Genomic DNA, 20,513 nt, shown 5'->3' on the forward strand with positions numbered 1-20,513 from the left:
ATATATATATATATATATATATATATATATTAGTACAAACAGTCTATAGGTCGACTTTTTGTCGACCTATAGATAATTTTCATTGAACTTTGTAGTTGGGTCGACCGAAAGTCGGTCGACCTATTGTTTTGGCCTCTCTGAACCTCGTTTCTGTCCCAGGACGCTTGATCCACTGCGCTAACGAGGAAACACATCGAGACGTCACTGGTAAAGAAGATGCAGATAAATCAGAATCAAACTGAATGAGAACAGTACCATTTTGTATTGCAGTCATTAGGGTGACTACTCTGATTTTCACCTTTATGTCAACATGACATTATCTTCAAATATATTTGGTTATGGGAGTGTTCTTTCCGTGAAATCCGAGCTGTTGTCTACTTTCAACAGTTTTAACACAAAACCACCAAAGTTGACTTTCTAACGTCTGCATGCATTTAGAATCAGTTGAAGCACCATGCGACAACGCTGAAAAGTTATATCTTGGCCTATTTTAAGAATGACGTCATTGACCTCACAATGAGGCGCACCCCAGCGCGGCGAAACTGAAAAATGGCGAAGCTGCATGATGACTCGATTGATGTGTTTCTGGGAGAGTGAGAGAAAGAAAGGTGAGTTGCAATGTGACACGAATGCTGAACTTGTTGTATGTGTTTGTTTACCACTTTCTTTTTTGTTTTACATGCCACTCAATGGGAAAATGCTTCCGCTTGGACATGAAAAGTAACTTTTGTTATGCTATTTCGACCACGCAGTGTTCGCCATCTTAGAAAATCTCGTCATCATGTTCATGAATGGCCTGTGCTGAGGCCTTCAATCTTTACCAAATCATTCTAAGCTTGACCGTGATAAGGACACATATTGTTAGATTTCGTACAGTCGACGGGCGAACGAATGTTCTTTTGAAGCGGAGATATGATTATGAACGTTCGGACATTTTCAAACTGAAGTCATTCAGTGATTCAATTTGCTGCTGTTTTGGGTTCCACACACGCCAGTTGTGGATAGTTTTATGTGCAAACAATCAGAGGCTCGTATATTGTTCATTTGAGAATAAATTCATATGATAACGATCATAATATATAATATTATTATATATGGTAATACAAAACAAATCTGTTGAATTTACCTAGCCTCGTGTACACATTTTTTTTTACTTATCTGGAAGGAATACTGTTTGTGTTTCTTGCTTGTTAGAACTTAGAGGCACGCGTTAATTGAGGTCTAACGAATGACGTCTCACAACGTGCGTGGTCGTCCTTGGCGGTCAAGAAAGCCGCCGCGATCATTGCGCAGACAACACTTCTAAACCGACAATATTTTTTGTGCGCATCACGTGCTCCACATAAATTGGCCGGAAACGTGCGTGGTCGTCCTTGGCGGTCAAGAAAGCTGGCTCGCTGGGGTGTTCAGTTCTTTTTGGCTCACCTGAGTAATCAGTTAGTCTATGCATGGATTTAATGTACATCCATGGGCATGCAGTGTTACTGTTAGACTGTCCGGCATATCAAAAAACTTTAACGTTGGGTTTTTTTTTGACATAATTTGATTTTGTCTTCGATAATGAGTGTAACGACAGAAAACGTTCATTAAATATGCTCATCAGAGCTCTGTTTTCAATAACCATCCAGCGCTATTTGTTCTAACCGTCACCTCTGGTTTAATCAACTTAAAATACATTTCAGAGCTTATACTAATACTAAGCATAATGTTGGGCTCAAAGTTAGCGGTGTGCTTTTACGTGGTAGTTAGTGATATTTGATATCTTTCGCTGTTATATAGTGTGAAGTACAAAGAAGTTAGGCATACAGTGACACTTTCAATCAGTTGTGCCACACATTGATAAAGATACATGCAACCTTATGAAAGAAACTATGCGCACCATAACAAATATGCCCAGGTTTATTGCTGTTACTGTATTAGTGTTAATGTGTTAAAGCATTCCCTGACTTGGCCAGCTATACCTAACATTTCCACCAAGCTGTTAAAGAACTGACTCAGGATATAAAAAGGGCAAAGCTCCACTTTTGATCAGCTTTAACTAAGCTTTGAGTTTGACAATCAAAATTATAATATTTACAATGGTTGCCCTTGAATGATGACTTTATAAATGATTTTTCTAGAGATTGACTGTCAACAGTTTTCCAATATGATAAAAAATGGTTTTCACTCAATGTTCACACAATGTTGACAGGTTGATATGTGTAGGTGTTACCTAAGTATTACATGCAGAAATATGTTCAATGATGTGTGTTTATCATTGTGAGTATGTGGAAAAGAACTTAACCTGTAATTTTGGATGACATGATGTGATGTGTTATGTTTGTGTTTAAGATTAATTCATTATAATATTTGAAATTATCCATCAGGCTAATTTGAAGCTGAGGAATATGGCGTTGGATCCTGGATACTTTGCTCACTATACCAGAGGGCAGTTCATGTTGCAGCTCTCTTTGTCAAACTTAAAGAAACATGGAAGCCTGACAACAAGCACAAGTTCTGGTAAGAAATTTACTCAGTTGATGTTCAGGGGATTTATTTTGAATACATGTATTTAGTTTTACTAGTACCAGCCATATATATACAGGTTTGCAAGCTTAACTAAAGTCAAAGACCAGATCAGTGAATAGGATTCTTGTCGGTCATCGGTCACTTGACGCATAGAATTGTGAAATGACCGATTGATTTTTCAGTGAGCTGGTCATTGACTTTTCAATCAATCTGTCATCGAAATAAGCGATGACCAAAACAATTTTCTAAATGATCTAGATGTTGAATTTATGCTCAGTCGGTCAATGACCGATACAGTACTAAAATCAACCTAATTATTGCCAGATGTTTTGAATCATTTGCAAACCAGGAAGATATATAATATGTATTCAAATCAATAGATGAGCGTTTTCAATCCTAGCTTTATTACACAACATTAACAGATCACACATTAAAATCCTTGAAACTCGACATGTGAAGATTCATGAAAAATAACGAACGATCATGTATAGTAACAACTAACATTAACAATATTTAGAGTATGTATCCGGCACGGTTGGCCTAGTGGTAAGGCGTCCGCCCCGTGATCGGGAGGTCGTGGGATCGAACCCCGGCCGGGTCATACCTAAGACTTTAAAATTGGCAATCTAGTGGCTGCTCCGCCTGGCGTCTGGCATTGTGGGGTTAGTGCTAGGACTGGTTGGTCCGGTGTCAGAATAATGTGACTGGGTGAGACATGGAGCAGGGGCTCACATCCACGTCGGACATCGGACATACACGGATATTTTTTCCAAATGTCCTATACATTTTTCATGCAAGAGGACATATGTCCTATTGTTTTTGTCACAAAGGGGTTATTGTCCGATTATGCTTTCATTTGATCTGGAAACTGTCACTACTTTCCAATTTACAGTAGTTTGATTTGCTACGATGTGTCTCTCCAAGCAGACAAAACCATGCTGTTAGTGTCCGTTTTGTTGCGAGACAAAAAAGGTCCTATTAATTTTTTTCCGGGACAAATGTCCTATCGCTTTTACATTGTCCAGGACATTTGTCCTCTAGATGCTATCTCTCATGGATGTGAGCCCCTGATGGAGCCTGTGCTGCGACTTTTGTCTTGTGTGTGGCGCACGTTATATGTCAAAGCAGCACCGCCCTGATATGGCTCTTCGTGGTCGGCTGGGCGTTAAGCAAACAAACAAACAAACAAAAAAGAGTATGTATATGAGCGCTCAAACTCGAAAGAGCTTTACCCAACAAAACAATTCAGTCAGGGCGTTTTCTTCAAAAAGCATGAATGGATTACAAGGGCATCCTTATATTAGATACATAATATGGTCACTTGAAATCTACCAGATTAACTGAGAATTGTTTTTCTTCTCTGCTTGTTTACAAAGTTTAAACTTTTAAAAGTTGTTTTTAAATCACCATTGTAACCAGTTCAGTGTGCATTTTCTCTGTACAGATAAGTCCAGTATCTCCAGAATACTCACCACTCCTCAGACATTAGAGGTATGTCAGTGCTCTTTTCTTTTTGTCATTTTGTATTACTATTAGTGTCTACTTCCTTCTTCTTGTAGAATTGATTTGCTACTGACTATAGACAAATATGGTACATTACATTCCTTATTCTTCAATCAATCCTCAATATAGACATTGATAGGTGGTCTGTGGTTTAAAGCCAGCTATGTTGATACCCCAGAGAAGTCTGTTACACCACCATTGCGCTTGTGTGCTTCAAGCTTGCGATATTAGTACATCCGTTTTTGGCTCCACGTAAGTGTAGCCTATGCGATGATAAACTTTGTCTGTCTGTGCGTGCGTGCGTATGTATGTATGTATGTGTGTATGTCTGTGGTAGAAACTTTAACATTTCCGAGTCTATGGATTACGTCAGTCTCGGTCAAAAGTGTTCGACGTGTGTGATAGAAACTATTTGAAGACGTCACATTATGACGTAAGAGGGTTAGACGCCACGCAAAGGAATTACTGAAAGTCTCGGTCATTGTTATTGTGAGCGGGCCGAGACTTCTTGGCAGATCCAGGGTCTCGCTTTCTTGCATAGTTTCACCTATGCTTACTGTGTGTGTGTGTGTGTGTGTGTGTGTGTGTGTGTGTGTGTGTGTGTGTGTGTGTGTGTGTGTGTGTGTGTGTGTGTGACGGAGTGATTGAGTTTGTGTTACTGTTTGTCGATTTCTTACGTGAGCCTTGAAGGCTTCGCCTCTTGTTGTGTGTGTTGTGAAGGCTCTGTGGTTTACACCTATCAACATCGTTTACTGTTACTGTTAGTGGGTATTACAAAGAGGTTAGGCAGACAGGGACACTTGCAATCAGTTGTGCCACTTATTGATAAAGATGCATGCAGCCTTATGAAAGAAACTATGCGCACCATAACAAATATGCCCAGGTTTATTGTTCATTTGCTGTTATAGTTTTTATGGCCAGCTACCTAACATTTCGACAAAGCTTTTAAAGAACAAACTCAGGATATGATTATAACAAGGGCAAAGCTCCACCTTTGATCAGCTTTTAGCTTTGTTTGACAAACAAGATTTTTATATTTACAATGGTTGCCCTAATGATGACTTTACAATTGATTTTTGTAGAGATTGACTGTCAAAAGTTTTCCAATATGTTGTAAAATGGTTTCCACTCAATGTTGACAAGTGGACATGTGTAGGTGTTACTGTTACATGCAGAAATCTGTTCAATGATGTGTGTTTATGAGTGTGTGGAAAAGAACATAACCTGTAATTTTTGTTTCAGAATGAAAACTACTGCCCGGAGAATGAGACAGGAGCTTCTTCAATCTCAGTGGACTACCCTCTCCTTCAACCAAGCAACCAGAAGACTTTATATGATCAAGGTACATGATTTTCCTCCGCTCCTACTTGAAGTTGAACATTTCTGTTTTTGTTAGTTCTGCCTCTGATCTCTACAATATGCATGTCATGAGCAATGAACTGTTGTGTTGCTTGTTATCAGTAATATCACTCTTCTTCTTCTTGGTTTAAACAAAACTTTATTCAATTTTAATCATGACAAGAACAATGCATGGATGATTACATACTCGAGCATATAATGCTTATTTTAAGCAATCATAGTAATTACAAAACAAAGGTTAGCATGATGGCGGAATAAGTACATTAGCTCCTTTCAGGAAACGAAAAACAAAACAAAAGACAAAACAGATACACAAACAAGCAGAAAATGGGAAGGGGTTGGTGATACAGGAGGTGGGGAAAGGGCAGCTAGCTAGTAGCTAGCTTAAGGGAAAAAGAAGAAGAAGACTTAGAGCGCCAATATTTGAGGGGATTTTTTCAATTGTAATAAGTGCACATAAGACACTCGCACAAAGTTAATGCGTATTGTGATCAGAGGAAAAGTCACTACATTGCGCATAAATCGAGACATAATTGATAAGTCGGAAAACAACAAAAGAACATGAGAGAGGTTATGGGGAAAAATTTGTCAGGCAGCATGTTGCATGACAGTGTCTAATAAATGTAATGAGTGAAGTATAGAGGCTCATTTACGGAACCTGCCCGTCTGTCTAATATAGTCCTTCCGGATAAGTAGCCAGTGAAAATCTTCAAGTGTAGCAACCTCTGTTTGCTTTTTCAAATGGCTTTTATAAGTACTTCAAATCTGTGTTATATGTTATTGGGATATCACACACCCTGAGGCGCCAAACGTGGCCGAGTGAAGTGGAGCTCCGCGAAAAGCTGTGGGGGACAGCGGCATCACTGCGGCTGACTGCGGGATTTGCACTCAACACTGGACTGGACATCTAGACGTATGGCCGGGAACGTAGAAGAAGAAGATTGGGATATCATAATTATAAGCTTTCCAGCCCTGTTTGTCTCATTGCTAGTTTTCATTTAATTTGTTAACAGAGACCTACAGACCAGTCTTGAACCCAGCAGCAGAAAGCAGGTCAGAGGTATCATCGACTGCGATAGCAGACAGGTCCTCAGCAACATCAGCAGAAAGCAGATCAAATGTTGACAGCCTGCCCTTAGTAAGTGTTGATTTTGTTACTGATATACTGTAGTACCTGCAAAGTATACGGGTCTCGATGAACCCACTTTTTGTGCTGTTTTTCAAACAAACTTTGCAGGTAGGATTAGGTGCATATCAGCATATTGTGTGCCAAGCTTGGTTGACAAATATTTAGCGATTCATGATTTATTAGCGATTTTTCAGTACACAATCAGGGATGTTGCCACAAATTCATACCTATAGGACAAATGCCCTGAGCTCTTCGGCATCAATAGGACATTTGACTGCTTTCAGACATTTCAATAGGACATTATAATTGTGTACAAAACACAAAATTATCATGTGCAAACACACATATCAGTACATGCACCAACATTGTGTGCAGGACACACACAAAAGAGAAACAAACTAAAAAACGACCAAAAACTTCAGCACTATCACGGAAAGAATATCAAATATCGTGCTGTCCGAAGGAATGGAGTTTTTATCGGACCATGACCGCGCTCAGTTGAAAACGATAGGACATCTGACCGCAATGCGTTTATGTGAATCGGACATTTGAGCCTTGTAATCGGTCTATGTCCGATGTCCGACGCCTAACCACATCCCTGCACAATATGCTGATATGCACCTAAACCTACCTGCAAAGTTTGGTCGAAATATACCGGTTTCGATGAACCCACTTTTTGTGCTGTTTTTCAACCAAACTTTGCAGGTAGGGTTAGGTGCATACAGGCATGAGCAAGATCGGTCGCCCACTTGCCACAGGCGACCAGAAATGAGTGTGGGCGAGTAGAAAGTTTTATAATGATCGCCCGCTTGGCGAGTGTAAATTTTGGGTCTGTGGTATCAATTTCCAAGCGACGATTGTCTGTTGTGAAGCACGTTGTCGTCTACGATTGCTAAAATTAGATGTGATCGGAGCTCCAGTTCCAGGAAATTCTCTTTAGTGACCAATCAGAATGACCTTATGATTTCAGGGTTATCAGGACTTTTTGTTGACACGATTTTAACCAATCAGTATTGTCGACGCAGCATGTGTGTCTCAGAAGCCTAGGCAGATCTGAAGCTGTAAACATGTAGAAATACTTGGACAACTAGCCAAACCAGAGGGAACGGAGTCCGAGAGATTAAAAAGTATGACTCCGGACAGAGGAAGCGTTCCTTCCAGGCAGACTACACAAAAATGTCATGTTGTGTACAGTACTGCTTGCAAAAAGCATGCCGCTTCTGAGAAGGAAAGAAAGGGGCCATTCGTTGTTGGTACGGACAAATTAAGCTAGAAAACATACGTGCACACGAAACATCAAAGTCTCACCAACAAAACACCAAAAAATGGGTAAACTCAAACAAAAAGGTTGAAGACACCGAGGGGGGGACACGCTATGCACCAGCTAACGCAAGACTAGCGTGCTCATGTCGCTCAACTAATGCGATCTGTACAGGCGCTTGCAAAGACCTGCTCGCCTTTCACCACGTTTGAATGGATAGAATCGTTTTGTTGTTTGGAAACTCATTTTTGTGGGCAAGTGAAATTGTTTGTGGGCTAGTCAATTTTGAATTTCACTAGCCCACAAGGCGAGTGAAAATTCTGGAACTTGCTCATGCCTGTGCATATCAGCAGATTGTGTGCCAAGTTTGGTTGACAAATATTTAGCGATTCATGATTTATTAGCGATTTCTCGGTTTCAATTCCCCTCATTTTGGTTGTATACACCATGCGTGGTTTCACAAAATGCCGTCTGTGTCTATCACTGTGTGCAGCTGGCTGCTATACGTTAAGCGGAGCTAACGTCCAATTACCAGCGGATGGCTTTAAACTGTCCTGGCGTTGCGTTGCTGACTTGTTCTAGTCTGCTGTTGTTCTTGGGAAGAAGGAGAATTCATACTCATTTCTCTCTCATTTCTCATTACTTTATTGTCCCATCGCTGGGAAATTCGGGTCGCTTCCTCCCAGTGGAAAGCTAGCAGCAACGGAGTCCAATTACCAGCGGATGGCTTTAAACTGTCCTGGCGTTGCGTTGCTGACTTGTTCTAGTCTGCTGTTGTTCTTGGGAAGAAGGAGAATTCATACTCATTTCTCTCTCATTTCTCATTACTTTATTGTCCCAGTGGAAAGCTAGCAGCAACGGAGTCGCGCTACCCAGGTGTCTGCGTGTTTGGGTGTATTCAGCCACCTGCACTTATGGCAGAATGACCAAGGTCTTTTACGTGCCATTGTGATGACACGGGGGTGGGACATGGCTTCTGTCTCTGGGTCTGCACATAAAGTTGACCCGTGTCCGTCCCGGCCCGAATTCGAACCTGCGACCTTTCGATCACAAGTCCAGTGCTCTACCAACTGAGCTACCAACCGAGCTACTGGGCGGTTTGAGCTGTTGTTAGTTGCGGCTGGCTGCTATACGTTAAGCTCGGCTAACATCCAATTACGAGCAGACCGTGCTATACACGGTGACGCCGTGTCCCCTCGGACATCCTTGTCTAGGTTTTTAAAAACATTTTTTAAAGCACCTTACAACAAAGTGTCATGAAATCTTATGTCCATGCAAAAGTTAGGCTGAAACCTGTACAATGATATTGTTTATGAGTATGTAAAAAGAACAAAACCTGGATATTTTGTTTCAGGACGAAGACTACTGTCCTGACACTGAGAGTGAGACGGGAGCTTCTTCAATCTCTGGATTATCCTCTCCTTAAACCAAGGACACGGAGGACTTTATATGATCAAAGTACATGATTTTCCTCTGCTCTTACTTGAACCTTTCTGTTTTTGTTATTTTACCGTCAAATGTTTTGCTTTATGTGGTCTGAATGCCACTTTTCTGTTACATAGTGAACTAGAAAATACAGGGAAACCTTGAGGCTAAGAGACTAAAGTGCATCTGTAAGACTAAGACGAGTATATTATGGTTGAACAAGTGGGAGAGCCTCTTAAAGATAAGAAATAGACAAATTTCAAAGCCTGAGTTACAGAATCTTTTTGATGGTTGTATTCAAAAGGTTTGACTGTACCTAACTGACTCTGCACTTGGATCTCTTGAGGTTAAGTTTCTTTAAATTCGAATCAATGTTAAATTCAAAATAAGCAGGGGAAAAGTTCTTGTGAGCAGAAATGTTGTTTCAATATCAGGCGTGCACAAGATCGGTCACCCTTGTTGCCCTAGGCAAATAAAAATTAGTGTGGGCGAACAAAATTGAGAATGTGATCGCCCGCAGGGCGGGTGTAAAATTTGCGCTCAAGAAACTTCTTCTTCTTCTTCTTCTTCTTCTTCTTCTTCTTCTTCTTCTTCTTCTTGTGCTTGAGCTCCCTGGGCCATCCCTTTTTGCGAATGAGAATTTTGCGTTTATGGCCGTTTGTTTATTATACCCTGCCACATGGGCAGCCATACTTCGAGAGATTAAGAGAATGGTATTTAATGTGGAGTTACGAGATAAGAAAAGCCGAATGCGAAAGTTTGTGTCAGTCGGCAACTGAGTTCAGGACTACAGCCCACGAGCGGAACCGCGCGGTATAGGACGTTAAGAGTTAATTCAGTAGCCCACATTGTGACATGTATACAATTTAGAAACTTCCTCATGCCTGAATATAGCCAAAATTTCAATACATGTATAGCCTTTATTTTTTTTATCAAATACTAAGAAGAGCTTTTGTTAGGGCCTAGCGGTGATTTGAATATAGTCGGGAATTCATTCAATATAACGTTGTGTCAATACAACAGTGCTTCTCTATGTTAAATTACAATGCAATAAACTGCTGCTTCTGATTTTATTGCTAATAAACAGGCTGAATTTTTACCTAATATGAAGAAAGTTTCTAAGTTTACAAGATGGGTGTCATGAGCAATGCACTGCTTTTATAAGTACTCCAAATCTGTGTTATATTTTATTGGAAAAACAAGCTTTCCAGCCCTCTTTATCTTATTGCTAAAGTTCTCATTTAATTTGTTAACAGTGACCCACAGACCAGCTTCGTACCCAGCAGCAGAAAAAAGGTCAGAAGGACTGAAATAGGAGACAGGTCCTCATCAACAGCAGCAGAAAGCAGTTCATCATTGTCAGCAGTTTTAGTCAAGCAGTATGTAAGACATGTTGAGTCCTTTGTACTGGAAACTTGCATTTTCCCAGTAAGGTTATATATTGTACTGCGTTGCAGGCCCCTGGGGCAATTTTTGATTAGTGCTTTTGTGAACAAGAAACAGTTAACAAGTGGCTCTATCCCATCCCCCCCTCCCGCAGTGGGGCACTGCGGTTATGAAATTAAAAGCCCCTCCTGTTTTTGGAACCGCAGGAGCTTTCTAGTTTGCTGTTAGGTAGATTTTTGGTTCCTCTTTCCTGTCATGCTCTCTTTTTCTTCATGAATTCTTTTCTTTTTTCTGCCTTCTTGCTCATTCACCTGTATTTTTTCCAAAAATCTCTTCTCTTGCCGCTTGTCTCGTGATTCATGTATAGTTTAATCTGTTAGTGTTCTGATGTAAGTCCAGCAGTAGATAGGTTAAGCCTATTTTAACATACTGGAAACTGGTAATCTTCCAGTAGGTATTAATTTAGTTTTACTAAAGCCTGCTGGGACACAAGTAATGGGTTAGTGCATTTGTAAACAGGAATCGCTTGACAAGTGGCCCCCTTCATCCCCCCCTTCCTCGTCCTGATATGGCTCTGCGTAGTCGGCTGGACGTTAAGCAACAAACAAACAAACCATCCCCCCCCCCCCCCTTCCCTGTCGCGATATAACCTTGAACGGTTGAAAACGACGTTAAACACAACATAAATAAAGAAAGAAAGATTGTCAGCAGCTGGGAAAAGATCGCCATCAACACCAAAAAACAGCAGATTATCATCAAGAGCAAAACGCGAGTCGTCATCTACAGCAGAAGGCAGATCATCATCAACAGCAACAAATAGCAGATCATCATCAACAGCAACAAATAGCAGATCATCATGACCGGCACAGTTGGCCTAGTGGTAAGGCGTCCGCCCCGTGATCGGGAGGTCGTGGGTTCGAACCCCGACCGGGTCATACCTAAGACTTTAAAATTGGCAATCTAGTGGCTGCTCCGCCTGGCGTCTGGCATTATGGGGTTAGTGCTAGGACTGGTTGGTCCGGTGTCAGAATAATGTGACTGGGTGAGACATGAAGCCTGTGCTGCGACTTCTGTCTTGTGTGTGGCGCACGTTAAATGTCAAAGCAGCACCTCCCTGATATGGCCCTTCGTGGTCGGCTGGGCGTTAAGCAAAAACAAACAGCAGATCATCATCAACAGCAACAAACAGCAGATCATCATCAACAGCAACAAACAGCAGATCATCATCAACAGCAACAAACAGCAGATCATCATCAACAGCAACAAACAGCAGATCAGCAACAAACAGCAGATCATCATCAACAGCAACAAACAGCAGATCATCATCAACAGCAACAAACAGCAGATCATCATCAACAGCAACAAACAGCAGATCAGGAACAGCAACAAACAGCAGAACAGCAACAAACAGCAGATCATCATCAACAGCAACAAACAGCAGATCATCATCAACAGCAACAAACAGCAGATCATCATCAACAGCAGATTGCAGATCATCATCAACAGCAGAAAGCGGATCATCATCACAAGCAAAAAGTAAGCCATCATCAACAGCAGAAAGCAGATCATCATCGACACTAGAAAGCAGACCATCATTAACACTAATAACAGCAGAAAGCGGAGCAGCAGCAGCAGAAAGCAGATCGATCATCAACAGCACAAAACAAATCACCATCAACAGCAGAAAGTTTGTCAGAGACAACAGCAGAAAGCAGGTCAGAGACAACAGCAGTTACAACGGAATCAACATCAGGTAGCCAACCCCAGAAACAAGCTATACCAAAACAAAAGAAAAAAAGACCGAAGCGGCCATGTGTGTACTGTGGAGAATTTCAGGCTGTGCTTCCGCGACACCTACGTCGAAAACACAAAGATGAAGAGGCAGTTAAAGCAGCATTAGCACTCCCAAAGACGGAACAAGATTGTGTATCTGATGCCTTGAAGAAAGAAGGAATCTATGCCAAAAATGTTCTCTTGCAAGCAGAACAAGGAGTAGGAGTCACTTTGATTAGAGAAAGGTCCCAGGGCACCCAGAAAACAGTGATGTGCAGTTCATGTAAAGGCTTTTACAGTAAATCAAGGATTTGTCAACACAAGAAGATGTGTTCCAGTGCAGCTTCATCAACAACAGGCGCTAGAACAGTTGATTTTTCTTCCTTAAGATCAGATGTTTCTACTCGGTTTCAGACAGAGGTTTTAGACCGCTTCAGACATGATGATATCGGAGAAATATGCCGCAAGGATAAAGTGGTTTTGCTTCTTGGTCAGAAATTATGGGCAAAAGCTGTACAAAAAGATAAACGTGGGGTCATGTCAGACATGCGTGCATTTGCCAGCCTATTTAAGAAAATGAACGATGTTGCTTAAGTCAATAATCTCACAAAGTTAAAAAACAAAGGATTACTGTACACACAGGTGAAGATCTGTTTCAGAGAAAGAATTTTGATTACTTGACACAGGCAATCCAAGAGCTTTCACATGATGAAAACGGTACAGAAAAGTCAGGCCAGAAAGTCACCATCGGCTTTGTGATTAAGAAAGCTGTTAAGGTGATGCGTGGCTACTATGCTCAACACAACCTTTACCCCCCGCGGGTTAGGGGGAGTCCCATATTGGTTGGGACTAGAAAGAATTTACCCGATGCTAACCAGCATGTCGTAAGAGGCGACTGACGGTTCTGTTTCTTCTCTTCTTTTGTCTTATTTCTGCCTTACCAGTCCTTTCACCTATATTTCCTTCCAAGAAAACTCTCCCTACTATTCCCTGCAGTTTTCCAATTCTTTTCTTGTTGTCTTATTTCTACCTGACTGGATCCATCACCTTTATTTCACTTACCAAAAGTCTTCTTTTCCACATCCTTATTTCTCTGCACCCCGCATGTCGTATGAGGCGACTAACGGATTCTGTTTCTCCTTTAACCCTTGTTAAGTGGTTCTTGTATAGAATATAGTCAATGTTTGTAAAGATTTTAGTCAAGCAGTATGTAAGAAATGTTTAGTCCTTTGTACTGGAAACTTGCATTCTCCCAGTAAGGTCATGTGTTGTGCTGCGTTGCGGGCCCCTGGGGCGGTTTTTTGATTGGTGCTTTTGTGAACAAGAAACACTTAACAAGTGGCTCTATCCCATCTCCCCCCTTTCCCCTATCCCATCTCCCCCCTTTCCCTCGTCGCGATATAACCTTCGTGGTTGAAAACGACGTTAAACACCAAATAAAGAAAGAAAGAAACACAACCTTTTGGACCAGGGCGATGAACTGCAGACATTTTATGATGTCCTGAATTTGAACTGGGACTTCATTTTTTACTCTGCATAGCTGCACTGTGAACAAAGGAGAAACAGTTTTGAGACAGCCGGAAGATCAACCTGTGGAAATAGACATCGCAACTTAGAAAGAACATGTTGGGAACTCAAAGTCAATGATGAATGATAATTACAAACTATGGGATGTACACCAGTTCATCATTCTAAGAAATCTGATAGTTACGAGACTCACAATGTAAAATGCGTGTCGTGGTGGAGAACCCGCTAGACTGACAACAACAGAATGGAAAGACGCAGAAGATGGAAAATGGATTGATGAAGATCTGGTTCAAAACGTGTCGGATCCTCTTGAAAAGTCCCTCATGACAAATCACAAACTTGCCTATCAGGCAGGGAAGGGAAGTCGTCGCTTCGTTCCAGTGTTGATTCCCAATGATACTCTGGAACCCCTGCGGAAACTGATGGAGGAAAGAAGCACTGTTGGAATTCACAAAGACAATGTGTTCCTGTTTCCAAACACTGGACAGTCAATGAATCATGTTACAGGCTGGAATTGCATTAGCTCTGTCACAAAAGAAATGGGCGACAAACTGAAAAAGCCTCATCTGTTGATAGCGGATAAGTTCAGACACCGAGCGTCGACTGTATTTGCCTTGCAAGATGTTCCAGAGAGTGAAAGAGAGCTGTTCTATCGGCACATGGGTCACAGTGGTTCTGTCAACAAAAATGTGTACCAGTACCCGTTGGCTGTAATGGAGGTGACCAGGGTGAGTGGATTTTTACAGTCACTGGACATGCACGGCAAAACTTGTGGCAAATCAGTGTTAGTGACTGCCACTTCTTGCACTGCCAGTTCTTCAAGAACTTCAGATGCACATTCTACGACTGCTGCTGTCACTTCTTCGAGTACTTCAGATGAGCATTCTACGACTGCCACTGCCAGTTCTTCAAGTACTTAAGATGAGTATTCTACGACGGCCACTGCCAGTTCAAGTACTTCAGATGAGCATTCTACGACTGTCACTGCCAGTTCGTCTAGTATTTCAGATGAGCATTCTACGACTGCCACTGCCAGTTCAAGTATTAATGGTGATTCTTCTGTTGCTGCAGCGGAAAGTGAGTCTCGAAAAAGATCATACTAGCTACCAATGGGAAGCTGTGGACACAAAAAAGGTTGAGGCATATTTCAAAAGTGACATACAGAAGACTGGGAGAGGTGTGACAGGGTCATTGCCTGGCATCAAAGAAATTCAAGCTTTCTTGACAGTGCACAATGTTTTTTGTGGTATTCCACTTGAAAAGAAACAAAAAGTCAGCTTGGTATGGAGCAAAAAATTCAACGAGAGAAAGAAGTTCAGGAGCAAAGTCGCTTTTGACACTGTGTAAATTTCATCTTATCTCATGACTTCCTACACAGTTCTGATAGAGTTCCAATTTCCCAAAGATTAGGACTATCATTGTCAGTAGTTATGGAGTGAAAATGATGCAACAACCACTTTTCATTCTCTTTTTCATCCTTTCCTCATGATCTGGAGTTGTGTTTGAAAGTGTGTAGATCCTTCACGTCCTGATAGGAAAGTTTCATGGAACATTGGTGGGGTTTTTTTTTTTTTTTTTTCAAAGCAAGGTTAGCGTGTCCTATTGTTGCATCACGCAGTGGGGCACTGCGGTTATGAAATTAAAGGCCCCTCCTGTTTTTGGAACCGCAGGAGCTTTCTAGTTTGATGTTAGGTAGATTTTTGGTTCCTCTTTCCTGTCATGCTCTCTTTTTTCTTCATGAATTCTTTTCCTTTTTCTGCCTTCTTGCTCATTCACCTGTATTTTTTCCAAAAATCTCTTCTCTTGCCGCTTGTCTCGCGATTCATGTATAGTTTAATCTGTTAGTGTTCTGATGTAAGTCCAGCAGTAGATAGGTTAAGCCTATTTTAACACACTGGAAACTGGTAATCTTCCAGTAGGTATTAATTTAGTTTTACTAAAGCCTGCTGGGACACAAGTAATGGGTTAGTGCATTTGTAAACAGGAATCGCTTGACAAGTGGCCCCCTTCATCCCCCCCTTCCTCGTCCTGATATGGCTCTGCGTAGTCGGCTGGACGTTAAGCAACAAATAAACAAACAAACAAACCTATTGTTGCATCCAGTTGAGAAAGACTATTGACCAAGTGGCTGTTAGTTTGCTCTGTTTTAAACAAGGTTAGTGTGTCCTATTGTTGCATCCAGTTGAGAAAGACTATTGACCAGTGGCTGTTAGTTTGCTCTGTTTTAAACAAGGTTAGTGTGTCCTATTGTTGCATCCAGTTGAGACAGACTATTGACCAAGTGTTAGTGTGTCCTATTGTTGCATCCAGTTGAGAAAGACTATTGACCAAGTGGCTGTTAGTTTGCTCTGTTAAACAAGGTTAGTGTGTCCTATTGTTGCATCCAGTTGAGAAAGACTATTGACCAAGTGGCTGTTAGTTTGCTCTGTTTTAAACAAGGTTAGTGTGTCCTATTGTTGCATCCAGTTGAGAAAGACTATTGACCAAGTGGCTGTTAGTTTGCTCTGTTTTAAACAAGGTTAGTGTGTCCTATTGTTGCATCCAGTTGAGAAAGACTATTGACCAAGTGGCTGTTAGTTTGCTCTGTTTTAACAAGGTTAGTGTGTCCTATTGTTGCATCCAGTTGAGAAAGACTATTGACCAAGTGGCTGTTAGTTTGCTCTGTTAAACGAGTTAGTGTGTCCTATTGTTGCATCCAGTTGAGAAGACTATTGACCAAGTGGTTAGTGTGTCCTATTGTTGCATCCAGTTGAGAAAGACTATTGACCAAGTGGCTGTTAGTTTGCTCTGTTTAAACAATGTTAGTGTGTCCTATTGTTGCATCAGTTGAGACAGACTATTGACCAAGTGGTTAGTGTGTCCTATTGTTGCATCCAGTTGAGAAAGACTATTGACCAAGTGGCTGTTAGTTTGCTCTGTTTTAAAGGTGCATGTCAAAAAAATTCTGAAATTTCTATTTCATCATTGCATTGTTTTCTTAATTTAAAAAAAAACCACTTTTCAAACAATAACCATCTTTCTATCTGAAACAACACGGCCATGACAGTCTTTTAAAACAATCTTGTATTATCCCATAGGCTAGGCTACCTAAGTTCCTCTGCGACATGTTTAGTTTTAAGCCGGCAGAGCCCGTTATTTAAAGGATTTGGGCACGCTGAATTCATAAATATAATTGATGTTGTCATCACAACAGGAAAATGCCTATTATGCAAGTTAGACTGCTTTTCAAACGCCATTTTGAATATTTAATTTTACAACTCGAACGAGAGGCATATGTAAGATAAGCAGATAACAGAAATGGAACCAGCATGGTCAAATCACCTAAGAGCAACCAAATTAGTAGAAAATATAATTAATTACGAGGCTTTTTGACTGAAAGCTACTTTCCCTAGGTTAAACTCTCTCCTATCACCCCCAGACCAGTCCCCCCCCCCCCCCCAGGCCAGTTGTTAAGTGTTTCTTGTATAGAATATAGTCCATGATTGAAAAGATTTTAGTCAAGCAGTATGTAAGACATGTTAAGTCCTTTGTAGTGGAAACTTGCATTCTCCCAGTAAGGTCATATATTGTACTACGTTGCAAGCCCCTGGAGCAATTTTTTGATTGGTGCTTTAGTGAACAAGAAACAATTAACAAGTGGCTCTATCCCATCTCCCCCACTTTCCCCATCGCGATATAACCTTCGTGGTTGAAAACGACGTTAAACACCAAATAAAGTAAAGATTGAAGGATCATGAACATGCTGCTACTGATGTGATGATGTGATGATGTGGGGTAGATTAATTTGATTTTTTCTTTATTGAATAACTATGCAAGTAATTGTGTACATGTTATCATAATTTCATTGCATTGTTTGCAGTGCAGGTATTCCTTACTGATTTTGTTCTTTTCTCATAACATTGTTTACTGTTGATACCTTAAAACGAAGTGAGTTAATTTTCATTTTTCCATGATCAAGGCTTTTATGAACAAAGGCGTTATGATGTCGTGCTATCAGTTAAGGTGGCAGACCAGGGCAGAAAAACCTGGTGCTGATATGTGTCAGCCAGGATCTACAATGGTTTGGTCCATACTCATTGAGGTTTCCTTTCAAAAATTTTAACATGGAATTTGTTTCCAAAGTAACTTAATGTAAATTATTTTATATATGGTGCCAAGAAAATCAGTCGGATAATGGAGGTGGTTGTTATTGGGAGGGGTCGTTATGGGAGGTTTCACTGTATTCAACTCGGTGATCTGATCACGAGAGTAATCACAATCAACAGTATGCAGATATGTGGTGGAAAGGGTGGATTAAGAATAAGGTTTTGTTACCACACATGAGGTAAACTTGAAGGACATGACAAAGTTTAAAATCACAGTACAGTAGTGTTGTCATAAAATGTGAAAATTTTCAGATACATGTATTTGAACCCTCAAATGCTTTTGCAAGTCGTCCGGTATCAAAGCAGCGGCCTCTTCTGTCGACAAAAAAGCGTTGCGACTGGACACCGCCATCTTGGCAACTCAGAAACGAGATCGGCAGTTTTGCTTACGTAACCGTGGCAATGGTCTTTGGTGGTCTGAGAATGTGTACTCTCTACTACATGATAGATACCCTTTCACTTTCAGTAGCTTCCCCTGTAGAATCACTGCAGAAATGTCTTACCCTAAGTTTGGTCTTTTTCTTATGAGTGCGACATTTATGTTAAAATGTCTTGCACTTCTTTGGTTTGAAGAATGTCAGCCAGGTATGGTTTCCCTAATGTTCTCTTTCCAAATGATGTGGTTAGGTTGTGATAAAGAAATCAGAATTTTAAATCTTGACATGCAAACTTATTCGGACTCATTTCGTATCAAAAAGGTTAGTCACTTGCGCTGTTGCTCTGTTTGCTGAGTGTGTGCAAGGGCTCTCTGTTACTGTTAGATGCAAAGTCATGTAAATGATGCTGTTGATCATTTTGCCAAGGTCACAAAAAAGACTAACATGGTCCCAGATACGCATCAAAATTAGTTTGAAACTATTTTATTTTCAAGAGAAAGGGTCTTGTTTGATTAATATATGATTTGTATTATTCAAATGAATTATGTCACCTTGGAAAAACTATACACAATAGAAAGCAATGATTCCTGAAAATGGCTTTTCTGTTTTCCTTAGATTCCTGAATTCAAAACCAATTAAGAGTATGAAAACACTTTTTAGACCGATTAATTGCTCTGTACCTCTTGCTTTTTGACATTTGTAGGGGACCTGTGTTTCTGGTTTACTATATGTCAAGGTTCCAACAGGGTCCCTTGATCCCTAAATGAATAATTGGGTGTCTTCAGTTCAAAGGCAACTATGTGTTTGCCTTTTGATGTCTTGTTTTATTTTCATCATTATTGATCTCATGTGCCATATGATTCTTATAAGGTGAGAAGTTGAGCTAAATTGGCTTTTCATCACCCCCCCCCCCCCCCCCCCATTTTTGAGTCACTTGAGAAAAAGTGACTCTATGTAATCGGTCAGTGTTAGTCTGTCCGGCCGGCCGTCCGTAGACACCACCTTAACGTTGGACTTTTCTCGGAAACTATCAAAGCGATCGGGCTCATATTTTGTTTAGTCGTGACCTCCAATGACCTCTACACTTTAACGATGGTTTCGTTGACCTTTGACCTTTTTCAAGGTCACAGGTCAGCGTCAAAGGAAAAATTAGACATTTTATATCTTTGACAAAGTTCATCGGATGTGATTGAAACTTTGTAGGATTATTCTTTACATCAAAGTATTTACATCTGTAGCCTTTTACGAACGTTATCAGAAAAACAAGGGAGATAACTAGCCTTTTCTGTTCGGCAACACACAACTTAACGTTGGGCTTTTCTCGGAAACTATAAAAGTGACCGGGCTCAAATTTTATGTGAACGTGACTCATTGTGTTGTGAATAGCAATTTCTTCCTGTCCATCTGATGCCTCATATAATATTCAGAACTGCGAAAGTGACTCGATCGAGCGTTTGCTCTTCTTGTTGTTAACCATACAATAACGCAGAATGTTTTTTGCCATGTACAGGTGCTAATAAGATACAGGGATTTTACATTTTGTTTTTGTTTCATCAGAATATCAAGAAGGTGCAAATTTATGGACTTGATTATGTATGATTTAAACTTGACTCTGGTGTATCATACGTTAAACCTTTTGAAACTATTCTTCTTTCTTCTTGTTCTCAGTTTTCTTATCAGCATTTGCTTGTTTCTTATCTTTTGAAACTGGTCTTTAGTGTTTCATGAATAAAGTTCTAAAACATTTTCAAGGATTCTTGGTGTTTCTTTCAATAAAGATACTTTTCATTTTTGTGTGGATGTGACACAGGTAAAAATTAATTAGTTTATGACTGAGTTATCTTTAATATTCAATTTATACATTACATGTAATTGTTTTCATTTGATAATGCTTTTGTGCTCATTTTGATGCAGTCAACAACTTCATACCATCATTTTTTCTTTGTCACATCCTTATCAACCGATTTGACCATTGCAAATCTATGTCTGTAAAAAACCGGCACGGTTGGCCTAGTAGTAAGGCGTCCGCCCCGTGATCGGGAGGTCGTGGGTTCGAACCCCGGCCGGGTCATACCTAAGACTTTAAAATTGGCAATGTAGTGGCTGCTCCGCCTAGCGTC

General features: G+C 40.6%; 1 protein-coding gene across 1 annotated transcript; it reads left to right on the forward strand.

Moving 5' to 3' along the window:
- Positions 1-449: 449 nt before the first annotated feature.
- LOC138976340 (uncharacterized) lies at positions 450-20,139 on the forward strand. Its single transcript, XM_070349209.1, has 8 exons — positions 450-608; positions 2,367-2,499; positions 3,953-3,999; positions 5,254-5,353; positions 6,384-6,508; positions 9,115-9,218; positions 10,442-10,564; positions 18,269-20,139. Exons 2-6 carry the CDS (start codon positions 2,388-2,390, stop codon positions 9,184-9,186), a joined length of 456 nt encoding a protein of 151 aa, XP_070205310.1. The 5' UTR covers positions 450-608; positions 2,367-2,387; the 3' UTR covers positions 9,187-9,218; positions 10,442-10,564; positions 18,269-20,139.
- The last annotated feature ends 374 nt before the right edge of the window (positions 20,140-20,513 follow it).

This window comes from Littorina saxatilis, linkage group LG9 (genome assembly GCF_037325665.1).
Source record: "Littorina saxatilis isolate snail1 linkage group LG9, US_GU_Lsax_2.0, whole genome shotgun sequence".
Taxonomy (NCBI): Eukaryota; Metazoa; Mollusca; class Gastropoda; order Littorinimorpha; family Littorinidae; genus Littorina; species Littorina saxatilis.

Bases quoted from the DNA above. Each gene is read 5' to 3' on its own strand.
- LOC138976340 (XM_070349209.1), top strand. From the start codon at position 2,388: ATGGCGTTGGATCCTGGATACTTTGCTCACTATACCAGAGGGCAGTTC. The intron at 4,000-5,253 runs GTATGTCAGTGC...TTTTTGTTTCAG, and splicing joins CCACTCCTCAGACATTAGAG to AATGAAAACTACTGCCCGGA. The intron at 5,354-6,383 runs GTACATGATTTT...ATTTGTTAACAG, and splicing joins GAAGACTTTATATGATCAAG to AGACCTACAGACCAGTCTTG.